The 12704-nt window shown below is 35.5% G+C and overlaps 2 protein-coding genes and 1 long non-coding RNA gene across 4 annotated transcripts; 2 read left to right on the top strand and 1 right to left on the bottom strand.

The window, feature by feature from the left end:
• The first annotated feature begins 734 nt into the window (after positions 1-734).
• LOC115874101 lies at positions 735-1005 on the top strand. Its single transcript, XR_004048772.1, has 2 exons — positions 735-887; positions 962-1005. It is a non-coding gene; the product is annotated as an uncharacterized LOC115874101 (long non-coding RNA).
• Positions 1006-5492: 4487 nt separating this feature from the next.
• LOC115874122 (myb/SANT-like DNA-binding domain-containing protein 3) lies at positions 5493-6771 on the top strand. The gene is made up of 4 exons (XM_030889217.1): positions 5493-5931; positions 6095-6314; positions 6372-6482; positions 6540-6771. Exons 1-4 carry the CDS (start codon positions 5770-5772, stop codon positions 6734-6736), a joined length of 690 nt encoding a protein of 229 aa, XP_030745077.1. The 5' UTR covers positions 5493-5769; the 3' UTR covers positions 6737-6771.
• A 39-nt stretch (positions 6772-6810) lies between these two features.
• LOC115874121 (putative nuclease HARBI1) lies at positions 6811-8217 on the bottom strand. 2 transcript variants are annotated; one of them, XM_030889216.1, is made up of 4 exons: positions 8070-8217; positions 7916-7973; positions 7652-7856; positions 6811-7591 (listed from the first exon to the last, which is right to left on the bottom strand). In XM_030889216.1, the coding sequence occupies exons 3-4, from the start codon at positions 7841-7843 to the stop codon at positions 6824-6826; spliced, it is 960 nt and encodes a 319-aa protein (XP_030745076.1). In that variant the 5' UTR covers positions 7844-7856; positions 7916-7973; positions 8070-8217; the 3' UTR covers positions 6811-6823. The 2 variants fall into 2 exon arrangements, with proteins under 2 accessions (XP_030745076.1, XP_030745075.1); XM_030889215.1 differs by lacking the exon at positions 8070-8217 and having other exon boundaries at positions 7916-8022.
• Between the last annotated feature and the right edge of the window lie 4487 nt (positions 8218-12704).

The raw sequence follows: 12704 nt of genomic DNA on the forward strand, positions 1-12704 counted from the left end.
AAAAATATAACTAATACATTCAGCAATATGATTCTAACTCGGATACTAAATGATAAAATAACATATTTAAAATTCAATAATTGCTAATAAACATTATAGAAACTTCAAAATAACTTCAGAAGTAAGAAAATTAAGAGATAGCATCACTACTTATTTATAAAAGTTTGATTTCGACCGCTTTGATACATTCTAGTCTTTCGCAGGTAACAAAAAATATATTTTTAATTATTATTACTGATGAGTCCCGAAAATACCGAAAGAACCGGGAATTAATAATTTCGAGTCGCGGTTCTTTGATGTCTAAAAAGAACCGGGAATTTCCGGTACTTTCGGTACCGGGATTTCCCGGTTCTGAACCCTGTGTATTAGACCGTTGGAGGATTCCCATTTCAGGTTACGGATGGAGCCTAATTTATTCAGCTTCTCTAGGCATTCTTTGACCAACTTCGCATTAATGGTAAACGAACTGATCGTTTTTAATGCAGTTTGACTGTCAGATAAGAAATTTCTCAGAAATTAGGCTTTAGATAAAATCGATGAGGAACCAGTACACTTCACCCAGTACCATATCTTCACACCTGTCCAAAACTCCATCTCCTAAGGTGGAGAAGTCGATTGCAGACTTCAAATCCAGTCCAGAAGTTAAACAGGAAGATTCAGATAATAAGAATTGTTCAGTTATTAAATAAAGCTTTGAGCACGTTTTGTACAGCAGCAGTGATAGCAATACTAGTATAAAAATGGCCCAAAAAGATATTACGGCTGTAGTGACCAAACCTAATACACCCAAGAAAATCAAATCTAATAAGACAGAGAAGAAACAGGAAAAACCTCTAAAGAGCCCACAAAAAAATAGAACACCAGAAAAGAAAATGAGTGTTTTAAAGGTATTTTAAAAAAAATAATTTCTGTTATAAAAAAGATAATTTATGTTATTTAATCATTGTGCTTAATATTGTAGATTTCTTCTCCTGAACCAAAAGAGGAAGAATGCGGACTGCAAAACACGAATCAAACAAGCGGTGAAGACTTACACGATCTCAGATAGAACAATCTTCGGATTGTCATGGGCTTTTTTAACAGGACAATGTCTCCTCAACGAACACCTCAGTAGATTGAAACTAAGAAATAACGGTGAATACAGATTCTGTGGGGAAAATGGGGAAACACCAGAACAACATATCGCTGAGACGACAACCATTCGTGTCATAAACTTTGGCACGACTGATATCGGAGATAGAGAACTAACCTCTGTAAACATCCATGGCTTCCGCAAATGTTTCTTGTACATAAATATTTCTTTTCTGTACGAACGAGTGAGTAGCGAAAGACCCATTGTTCCCAAAGTAACAATATTATTAAGCATTTTTGCGATAGCATTTTTATATTTTGAGTTTGGTGTACAAAATTTTTTTACAAAAAAGAGGACTTTTTCAATACTCGAGAGAAAAGAAGACAGAACGATCAAAAAGAGGACTGTCCTCTGGATCAGAGGATGGTTGGCAAATATCTTGAACAGTAGCGTGGCAAATTCTCGCTGGGCCCCCCTGCAAACTTTGTTAGGGGACCTCCTTAAGTATACTCAAAAATTCCTTCAAATATATCATTGTTGTGATATCTGCTTGAAACATATTTTTTAACAAGAACCACAATGTGATATTTTTTATATTTTAATAATGGTTTCAACATTTATTTATTTATTATTATAATACCCTTAAAATACTTAAACTAGAAAACAAACATTTTTGCTTCTAATTAATCAAAGTTTTATTAAAAAAAACAACTCAACATTTAGGACTACCTACTAATAACTAAAACACAAATGTGAACAAGAAATTTTAAATATTTATGAAGTACCCCTATGGTATTTTAGAAAGTCTATTCCTTTTTCCTCGACCTGACAAAAAGAACTTGTTTACGAGGCTGTCCAAATCTACCTCTTTTGCTCGATCATTCTCAACTGATATTATGGCCAGTGAGCTTAGGCGATTTTGGGACATAGTAGACCTTGCAAAACTTTTTATTATTTTCAGCTTAGAAAAAGTTCGCTTCTGGTTCACCGGATGTTACAGGGAGAACCAGAAACAAATGAAATACAGTGCAAATATCAGGTATACTGCTAATCAGTCATTGCTTCAAATTTCATTTTTAAAGTAAATTTTTTGCTTGAATTAGCTCCGATGCTAGATTTTTTGTTAGGTCGTTAGGATATTTGTCTACTAATACATGCATGCATTAGCTAAGATATCAGATTCCTGGGATTTTAACAATGTTTGTGGGTTTAAAACTTCAAATTTTGAATAAATATTTTGAAATGCGTCATACCTGATTCTAAACCGAGTTATTATTATATCCAAACAAGATGTCAACCTCACTTCGACATTAAATTTGCTCAAAACTAGTGTGGTAATTGTGAAGTGGGCAATTAGCGTCTTTTCGATTCTAAAAGAATGCGAAAAGATACTACTTTCCCCGCATGAGTAATAAAAAAAACTTTAAACGACTTTTAGGATTTTCTATGGGCTCTACAAACTCTTTTGTCTTTTAACCTGAGGTTCAATATTCCAAGATTTCGCAATTGATAGCTCATATACACTTTCAAAAGATTTTCTATTTTAACATAAAGTTTTATATCAGCCTAATTATTGCTGAAAAAAGGATTGTGTGCCTAAATGTAATTTCAGTTTTCGGTTTGTTTGATAATTGTTTTTGAAGGATGTGGGGCGGGGGTCCCCAATTTATCCGGGGCCCCCCGCCACGCGGGGTCGTTTGCCACGCGCCTGATCTTGAAAACCGTCCAGCCTTTTGAACTAAACGAAAAGCACCTTTCTTACTTACAAAATTCTTAAAAAAGATAATTTTTTTTATAATAAACTACCCTCTGGATGGATGGAAAGTACCCTTTCAGAACTGTTGTTGATTTTTACACTAGCACATTGCTTTGACATTATAATGTGATTAGGGATATCAAATTTCTTGGAAAGTGTTTTATTAATATCCTTATGAATAAAGTATTTTTATCCACCTTTTCAAGGACTATAACTTCTTCAGGAAGTTACTTAGGGTCATTGGCGTAACTATAGGGGTGCCGGGCCCCCCCCCTGGTACTGCTGAGCACCCCCCAGAGAAATCTTCAATTTTATGACTCTTGGCTACGTATTAATTTTTATGTGCTTGTGATGTAGTAAAAATTACGTTTTCTAGTTTTGTTTAGTTACTATTATTTTGTTGTGTTCAAAAAATATGTTAATTTTTATTTTGTTAGAAAATTTGTAGGTATTTAAGTAATCTACGGGAACACGGTTTGATAACCAAGTCTAAGAAATTTATTGATAGAGAAATTCATGTAAACGTTTTATCGAAAAATGAATTTTTAAATTATTTTTCGTTTTTAAAAAAATAAAAGACCTAGCCCCCCCCCCTTGGTCTCAAGGCCAGCCCCCCACCCCAGGCCCACCCCTGGCCCACCCCAGGATAAATTGCTAGTTACGCTAATGCTTAGGGTGTATGCTAAGAGGAACTTTTTATTTTATTTCTATCTGTAGTATCACCTACTCAAGTTTAGGATACTATTTTTTTACACTCTATATACTTAGTGATACTTTTTGACTTTTTAGTATTTAGTTTAGGAAATTATTCGACATTAAGAATTTAATAGATAAAATTAAAAACTATTTAGACCCTTAAAACAAAAATCACTGCAAGTACAGGGACAGGGTGAGTCTTAAATAAGTGGAAATATTTTAGGGGTAGTATATTTCGACTCCAGAAACACGTCTTCAAGGGTTTTTTTGCAAAAAAAATTTGGAATTTGTGGAAAAAAATTTGATTTTTTTTTAGTTAAAAAACATAACATCTTGATAATATGGCAACATAGGTAGTAGATTAAATTTACAAAAAAGAAAAACCAGATCCAGTAGTTCTCAAAATTTAAGGAAAAATAATTTATTTAAATTTTCAAAATAAAATAACTCGGTTATTTTGGATTCATTTGAAAAATGACAAAGAGAAAATATGTTTCTTTTTTTCCCTGAAAATATTTGCACCCAGTATAAAATTTAACTAATTTAATGTGCGAAATTAATACTCCTTATGATTAATTTGAGTTGTTTTTTCAAGCTTTAAAAGGTAAAATTAAATCAGCACAGGAAAAGCAGAAAGCTTAATATTAAATAATCGGCTTAAAAATTCATACTTTCCATCTGTAAACAGATAAATATGGAAATCCGCAGGAATAATCAAGGAAATAATCCCATTTCTATCTGCCATGAAGATTTAATCATCAAAACGAAAGATTTGAATAAGGATAAAAAGTAAGTTAGGCAGTCTGACACAGTATCGATCGCACTTTCCAGGTAAATAGGAATATTTTAAAATTTGCGCTGCGATGTGAGGTATAGAGATACATTTTTTCTATTAAAGACAAGACTTACTTTACTTGAGTAGAGTACTAGAGTTGAGTAGTTTATAGTTTTTAAAGTTTTCGTGATTAGCATGTATTTCACGAAATTATTTTAACATCTACAGGGTGGTTCAAAAAGTGTGAGTGGATCGGAATTATTTTTTTAAATAGTAATATTAAACAATAATAAAATTTTTATATTTAAAGTTCAAAATCTGTATCTTGTGTTAATATCAGTCTGATATTGTATCGCTGAAAGAGCCATATGTAATAAAATCGCGAATATTTGCGATACCGTTAAACATTTTGACTGTGAAATACTTTATAATTCTGGATTTGCTCAAATACCACGCATTCGATTTTGTAGGGCATTAAATAAAGAAGCGAGCATTTATTTAGAACACAGACCAGAACTAATAAGCTAAAAGGAACGTAAACAACAGGAAAAAGAAAGTTAGATTGGGAAATAAAAAGCAGTTCTTAGGTTTATAGAGAAGAAGAAAATATAGCGTACCTATTTGTTTTCGTACTTTTGTCGAAATGAAATTACTACTTACTACTTTTTTTTTCATCAATCGATTGTAAAGTTTTCTTTTGATATTTTCTTGTTTTTTAGCATATTTCTAGTATACAGTAAGTCTTAAGAGAAACTATTTTCCACCTTCCGACTCCATCTTCAAACCTGCCTCATGGTACCATAATATTACATATTGCATTGTTACCGAAGATACAAAGTATACCAATTGAGCCCAATCGAAGGTAGAATGTAGAATCTGTAGGAGAGGGGCTAATCACCACGATCTTACCGATCTATTGTGTGTCCCATTTCTTGAGTTATAACAGGGCTTTAACAAAAGCCAGTATCTTAGATGGCTCCACAGAGGCCAGCTCTCCATCCTCGGCATCAGCCGTACCAAAGTTCATGGCACGAACCACGAACGGTCGTCGCGTCGTCCGCCGCACTGAATGATAAAGTGTTTCCCCATTTTCCCCACAGAATCTGAAGATTTTTTTTACTTAATTCAAGAAAAAGCTTTGATTTTTCTCGATCGTAAGTTCTGAGGACCTTTTTCGAGTGTCTTTTACACCCGTATTCATAGTCATTCGCCGGCGAGGCGTTGAAAAATCTCCCAGTCGCACCGCCAGCGAACTTTCGGCGAAGCGAACGATATCAATTTTGAATGCATAGACGATATCCTCGCCGTCGCCGCGCTGGCAACTCGCTATGACTCGTGTGGCGATTTGAGCAAGCGCATTTAATTTGTTTATGTGTTTTTCCGTCCACGGCACGCGACGATTTTTAAACCAGAGCGCGGTACTGATCCCAAAACGTTTTTCTTGTTATTATTGTTTGTTGTCTTTTTGCAATGGCGGTAAAATATTCGGCAAGTGATAAGGAACAATTTATTAAAATGTTGATAAACTATCCTATTATAGAAGATAAAAGGACTGATTCCTATAATATTGAGAAGAAGAAAAAAGCATGGGATAAAATTACGTTAGAGTATAATGAGGTAGCTACAGAAAAGGTAAATATAAAATTTATGTTGTGTAGCTATAATATTCTTTGATATAGGATTTATTATTATGGTTTGAGATAATTATGCATTAAAGTAGATTATATATCTTTTAAACAGGAAATAGAAAGAAATATTTTTAGTAGCTACATTTAAAAAATTCTGTTTATTTTAGAGAACAGTAATCCAGTTAAAAAGATTATGGGATAAAATAAAAAGAAGCAGGAAAAGTGCGTTAGCTGAAGAGAGGCGTGAAGTGATGGCCACAGGAGGCGGGCCGTCTAAACCACTACCACCTTATTCACAACCCGAAGTAGATGCCCTGATACCTCATCTCGATTATGAAGTTAATATTGAAGATGATTCTGATGGCATAAATTTAAAAAATACAGAAGGTAAACTTTCTATACTTTGTTAATCATCAAAACAATTGCTATTTTTATTTGTTTCAGTTGTACGGTCATCAGAAGAGGCAACTGCTTCAACGGTATCAGTCACCTCTTACGTCTTAGTGCCAGAAACCCCAACATTATCCACTCCATTAAACCCAAGTGCTGTTAAAGGTAATATTCTACGATTATAGGACCTAGCAAATATTTTTAAATTAATTATTGTCACAGTCTCGCGCCCCCCTAAAAAAAAGGAAGATCATCTTGATCAGTTGACCAAGGCAAGGTTAGGCCTAGTTGAAAAGGAAGAATCATATATGAAAGAACTTCATGATATCCGTATGGAGGAGGCGAAATATAAGGCGGCGGCTGCCAAGTTCGTAATGTTACAAGAAGAGGCAAAATGGAAGAAAAGTAGAGATGAATAAATAAACGATTAATTTAATAATTAATAAATGATTAACAAGTAATAGTTTTATTTTCAATAGTATGTACCTAATAGTAGATATAGATTTTTAATCAAAATAATTATGAACTATATGGTTTCTCATCACATTACCTAAACCTAAATTTCCTTCACGAAAAATAATTTCTGGAACATCATCGTCGATCTGTAGAGGTTCGTCTATGATGTCACGGTAAGTAATGGAAATATTATGAAGAATAGCACAAGCTACGATAATATAACAGGAAGTGGAGATCTTGGTAGCAAGTCCCCGACTCAAACAAGGAAATCGGCGCTTTAAAACACCAAATAATCGTTCTACGGTATTTCTTGTCTGAATATGTGCTTGGTTGTATCGCCTTTCTCCTGGAGTACGTACTTGTCTAAATGGAGTCAGCAAGTAAGGTAAACATGGATATCCCGCATCACCAAGCAAATATCCAGGAAGTTCTCTTCGTTGAAACTTTCCCTTTAAGGAACTCCTTTGAAAAATGTAACTGTCATGGTAACTTCCTGGATATCGTGAAACAATATCTAATATTTGTAAATTAGGACCTGAAGTTGCTTGTACGTTAATAGAAAAGTATCGTTTTCTATTTCGGAACAGTTCGGCAACATCTCCTCCTGGACTCTTGATAGTGATATGTGTGCAATCGACACACCCTGTGACATTTGGAAAGTTAGCAATTGTACTAAATTGCCGTTGCATTTCCGGAATATCCTCATTAAGTGGAAATGTGATATATGTTCTAGAGTGTGCTGCAAGTCTTCTGGTGATTCTTGTCACAACTCGGCTTACAGTACTTTGGCTGAGTCCTTTCAAGTCTCCACAGACAATCTACAAACATATAATTATATTATTATAAAAGTGTGGCTTTTTTATTTTGTTAATTTTCACCTGAAAACTTCCGCTAGCGTAAAAACGCAACGTTAAAAGTAATCCTATCAATGTGGGTACCGGCAATCCTCTGTTAGTCATGGGTTCACGGACATGTACCATTGGTAATAGAATATCACGCACCACCTCTTTCCTAAATCTAAATCGTTTTTTAAATTGGATTTCACTGTAAAATTCAAAAGGGTTTTCCATATCTCGAATATACCTAAAATAATCAACGAAATAAATAATATCAAATTCAAAGGTTTTCTGCAACCAATTTACCTCCGATGTATATGAAAATCTATGTCCAAAATATCCCTGTGGGCATTATATAATAGATCTAAATCACGTTCCATTGTTAAATCGAATTATTATGAAAAATAAAACAAAATTTAAATTTTTACTAATCTGGCGGTCGCTCGGAGATAGTACTGACCATCTCCAACGAATCGCTAACGCCGCGCCAAAATTTCAGTGAATGCGCATGTGTGTCATTGTTGGCGAACGACTCTGCATGACAAATATGCGTGGGAGATTGGCGAACCGCTGGCGGCGCGCCAGCGATCGTTTATGAATACCAGTGTTAGACTGTTGGAGGACTCCCATTCCAGGTTACGGATGGAGTCTTCTAGGTTCTTCAGTTTCGCTTTTAGTTGGTTTCCGCTTGGAAATAGAACGGTTCTGGTCCAGTTAGTGGAGTGTTCGCTCCTTTTCTAGCTAGATCATTTGCTTTTTCATTGCCTTCTATTCCTTGGTGACCGGGCACCTAAAGAAGAAGGACTTTATTTTCTTTGCTTAATTTGTTCAGCTTCTCTAAGAATTCTTTGATCAACTCCGAATTGATGGTTATATTACATATTGCATTGTTACCGAAAATACGAGATTTGAGCCCTATAGAACCAACCATTCGATAATCGTCGGTAATCCTTCTAAAAACCTTTAACGAGAACACCTAATGATACTGTCTTGCCAGATTTTCTTAACACTATGTCCTTCATTCAGCCATGTTTCGTCTAGGTAGAAGATATATTTTCCTTCTCTGCAATATTTAGTCCCTTAAATATTGCCTTCTCCAAAGAATTATGTCATTTCAATGACTCCGGGTTGTATATGTTTTTCCATGAGAAGTTGATTTCCTTTGAATATGTCATAAGTTTCTTTCTTCTCATAACTGGCAAGTTTTCGTCTTCATTGCTTTCTGAATTATATTGAGAGTTGGTTAACCTTGGAGAGTTGGTTAACCTTGTTTAAGTAAAAGGCGTGCACATGTAGGCGTCTATTGTCTTCTTATTATGCTTCTAGAACAGTCATCAACCACCAATGGCTTTCTCCTCGTAGATGTTTTAGGTTCACCAACAAAAAGTAAAGTAAAGATTTCAATTAACGTCTTCTTTTTGCTGCCAGGGCTAATCTGGACGGGGCCTACTTTGTTTACGCGGAATCCGAACCGCGGTCCTCGGTCATATCATGGTCAATGGCCTACCGACTTGGCAAGTGTCTAAATCGACTCTTACTCACGAGATATCCGATCTCATCCGGCCTCGAACCGGCGTGAATGAGCAGTGCGTGTTAATAGATTTTACACTTTTGCCTTTTTTTGGACAACAGCACGATACAGAGTTTCGAACCGGCCACCCGTCCATCCACCAGTATCGCCTTACGTCGCTTAACTTCGGTGTTCTAATGGGAACCGGTGTTTCGACGTAGCTGGGCCGTTGCCCAGGTTCACAAACAGTTCCAATTTTTTCCTCTCTCAGAACTCTATAAATGGTAGCTTCACTAACTTCCGTAATATTTGAATATTTCGAAACTAGCTTTCTCGCAGCAGCTGAGGGATCTTAATACACAAAGAAATCATGAACATTTAAAAGTATAGTTTTCGCTCTTAAATTAAGAATACCTTTTATCTTGCTTGGAATAAGTATATCCATGTTTGCAAATGAACACCGCAAGGTAGACACAGAGATATTGAATGCACGTAATTTTTGACAGGTGGACATAAAAATACGCATACTTTTACGCTAATTGAAACCACTAATTTGTTCCACTAATTTGGAGGTTCTGAACTACGGCCGGCCGTAGCGCAAGCAGTAGCGTGTCGTTCTGCGGTGCGAGAGATGGGGTGGTACAGGGTTTCATCCTCAGCCAGTACGGTTTCTTTATTTATTTAAATAAAAATATTTATTTATCTAAATAGAGCGACCATCGAGCCGCCATGCCACCTCAAGGAAGGCAATGGCAAACCACCTTGAGTATATTTGCCTTGTACAGCCTCTGAAATGGTGCCGTTTGGATTCGGCGATAAACTGGAGGTCCCGTGTACTTGTGAAACACTGATGACACACATCACAAGTACCATATGATCGAATAAAAACGGCGTCAGCGATGTCTATGAAATGAAGATCGCTGTCATTTTATATGTAAAATTATATGGGAAATGTCATCGATTCTCATTTCATAGCCATCTCTGACGCCGTTTTTATTCGATCATACGGTACATGCGAGAGGTAGCCGACGCTCTGTATAGAGTATGGCACTGTAAGATACATAAAAAATATATGGTTTATAATGTTTTATGGCAACCGCCCTTCTCGCTGTGCTATCAAGCATTAAGAAACACACTATAGGGTTTTTTTAAAGGTGCTCTTTGTTTAGTTCGAAATGGTGAATGGTTTCGGGAAGAAGAGCAAGAAAATATTGATGCATGATATTGAATGATACGGTGGTTTATTTGTTGTTTTGTATTCTTACTAACAACAATAATAATTACACTGAACGAGTTCACTAGTTTGATGAAAACCAAACAGCCAGGTACAATAATTTAAATTACTTAAACAAATTACCATGCTGTTGTTTGCTTAATAGAAACCCAATACTGTTCGGTATTATTACATATAATATTATTGAAATGACTGTATGCGCTCAGTCAGTTGAGGAATATCGAATAATTATTTGGTAACATTAAAGCACTTTGTGTCGATTCGAGAAATGACGGCAAAATCTAATTATTGTCTATCGCTGCAATTCAGCGCTGTTCGCTGATAGATTTAAAGCTTGGAAATTGAAGCTGCAATTTCCCGCGCCGCCAAATAGAAACTCGATAAATCGGGGAAATTATTTTTCTTTTCTTTAACTTCACCAATGAAAAAAAAAACTGTTATAAAACTTTTTATTTTTATTAAGAATCTATTACGCTGTACAGTTCGGGTCGCTCTCAGGGGTCGGGTAAAGCAGGTGTGTGGCCGAAGGAAATATATATTATATTCGCGTCCAGTCCGAATGTATTATCTTGATTTTTCTATACGTACGTAGTACCGTCCCTGCGTGCACAATTTTAAAGCTATAAGCTAAATTCCCCCCCGCTACCAGCCTAGGTGGCGGCGCCGGACCTGGCGCGGCGGTCGGTATTCATTCGTCTTTCGTGCACGGTGCAGTGCGGATCGTAGCTCTCTGATTTCTTCGTCGTAGATCGACGAAGCCATTTTGTTTATTCCCTACTCATTTTGGATATTACTATGTAATATACGGTATTCTACAGCTAGGTAGAACACAAGGAACAATATATAAGTATTGTATAATTTTTTATTTTAGAGAAAAACGAAGTGGACGTAAATAACGGAATATTAGAATTAGATAAAGAAAGAAAACAATAAGAATATATGTGGACTGTTGTGCTCTCAGTGAGACAAAGTTCGTACGTGTAAAGAATATCCTTCTCCTTGTGAGAGAAATTCTCATTTATATAAGGTTCTATATCTCGCAGTCAAGAGAATATTATAAATGCCAAAGTGTTGCATCTCCGAGTGAGTCAAATTTCGAACTTTTAGAAGATGGCCATATGAGAGAGATTCCTTTTATAAGTCAATATTGATATCCCACTATCGTGAGATAAATTACAGGTATCACAGGTAATGTCATATAATATTTATTTTCAGGTAATTAAATAATGGAGGGAAATAACTGAAGTGGAAGCAAATCTCTAAATGTAGAAATTAATGGAGAAAGGAGGAGACAATGGGGAAGTGACAAATGGAGAGAAAGCCAATACAAAAGCAACCGCAGAAAATTGAGAACATAAAACAACCTAGTTTAAAAGAGTATTATTTTATTTAATTTAACCAGGTAATTTTTCTTTCTATCATTTTTTTTTCATAAACTGCACTGAAAATGAGCTTATGCAGCCAAACAAACAAGACATTACGAACAAATATAGTGTATACAAAACTCACTTTTTTAGAAAATCAGAATGTAGATTACATCTTTTCGTATTTTGATAAAATCAAAAAATCGTCCGATTTAAATAAAATTTGTTATGCTGATAGATCAGACCAAGGTTAACTTGACCATGTACGACACGTGTCCCTGTGACAGTTAGGTTTGACGTAAAAAGCGTCAAAAGTTGATGTCCGGTGGCGACCAAAATTGGTGGGTTGTCTGTGAGCGACGATGCACTCGGTCCCACCCTGCATAGTTGGATACGACGTTTCGTTTACATCTTCATCAGGGTGAGACTAACAATTTAATATTAAACAAATGATGATAATCGATGCGAATGACGCCCTCGCCGTTTTGAGCCGATGCCTCTAAATGGACAAAATTATCAGAATTTTTCTCTTAATTAATGGGTCAATTATAACCAAACTAGGCACGTGGATAGAGGTACCCGAGTGGAGCCTAGAGAGGTAGACAGACAGCCAGACGGACAGACAGACAGACAGACGTAAGAAGAATTTTTATTTCAAATATGCGCACATAGTGTACATACAATTTTTTTAAATATTTTTTACCATCTTTCACTCCTTTCTTATCATCCTTATTTCTCCAAGAGTTATTTTATATGATACGAGTATGTCCAATCTGCTGATTGTAGAACATTTCAAGTCTTTGGTATTCAGATATTAAAAATTTTATTGCAGAATTCACCAAAGCAACTTCTCTTGCGCCATGTGTCGTTTCGAAACTGTAAAATCTTTTATCTACAACCGTTTAGTTATAACGTTTTTACACCACTATTTTTTTAATATCATAGTTTTTACATCACTATTTTTTTAATATTTCAGTTACGTTCAGT

Source organism: Sitophilus oryzae, unplaced genomic scaffold, assembly GCF_002938485.1.
Source record: "Sitophilus oryzae breed Bouriz unplaced genomic scaffold, Soryzae_2.0 scaffold_1227_pilon_pilon, whole genome shotgun sequence".
NCBI classification, from domain to species: Eukaryota; Metazoa; Arthropoda; class Insecta; order Coleoptera; family Curculionidae; genus Sitophilus; species Sitophilus oryzae.

Coding starts and splice junctions, on each gene's coding strand:
- LOC115874122 (XM_030889217.1), top strand. CDS start 5,770: ATGGCGGTAAAATATTCGGCAAGTGATAAGGAACAATTTATTAAAATG. Junction 6,315..6,371: donor AAATTTAAAAAATACAGAAG/GTAAACTTTCTA, acceptor TATTTGTTTCAG/TTGTACGGTCATCAGAAGAG. Junction 6,483..6,539: donor AAACCCAAGTGCTGTTAAAG/GTAATATTCTAC, acceptor TTATTGTCACAG/TCTCGCGCCCCCCTAAAAAA.
- LOC115874121 (XM_030889215.1), bottom strand. CDS start 7,989: ATGGAACGTGATTTAGATCTATTATATAATGCCCACAGGGATATTTTG. Junction 7,857..7,915: donor GATTTTCATATACATCGGAG/GTAAATTGGTTG, acceptor TGATTATTTTAG/GTATATTCGAGATATGGAAA. Junction 7,592..7,651: donor ACGCTAGCGGAAGTTTTCAG/GTGAAAATTAAC, acceptor ATATGTTTGTAG/ATTGTCTGTGGAGACTTGAA.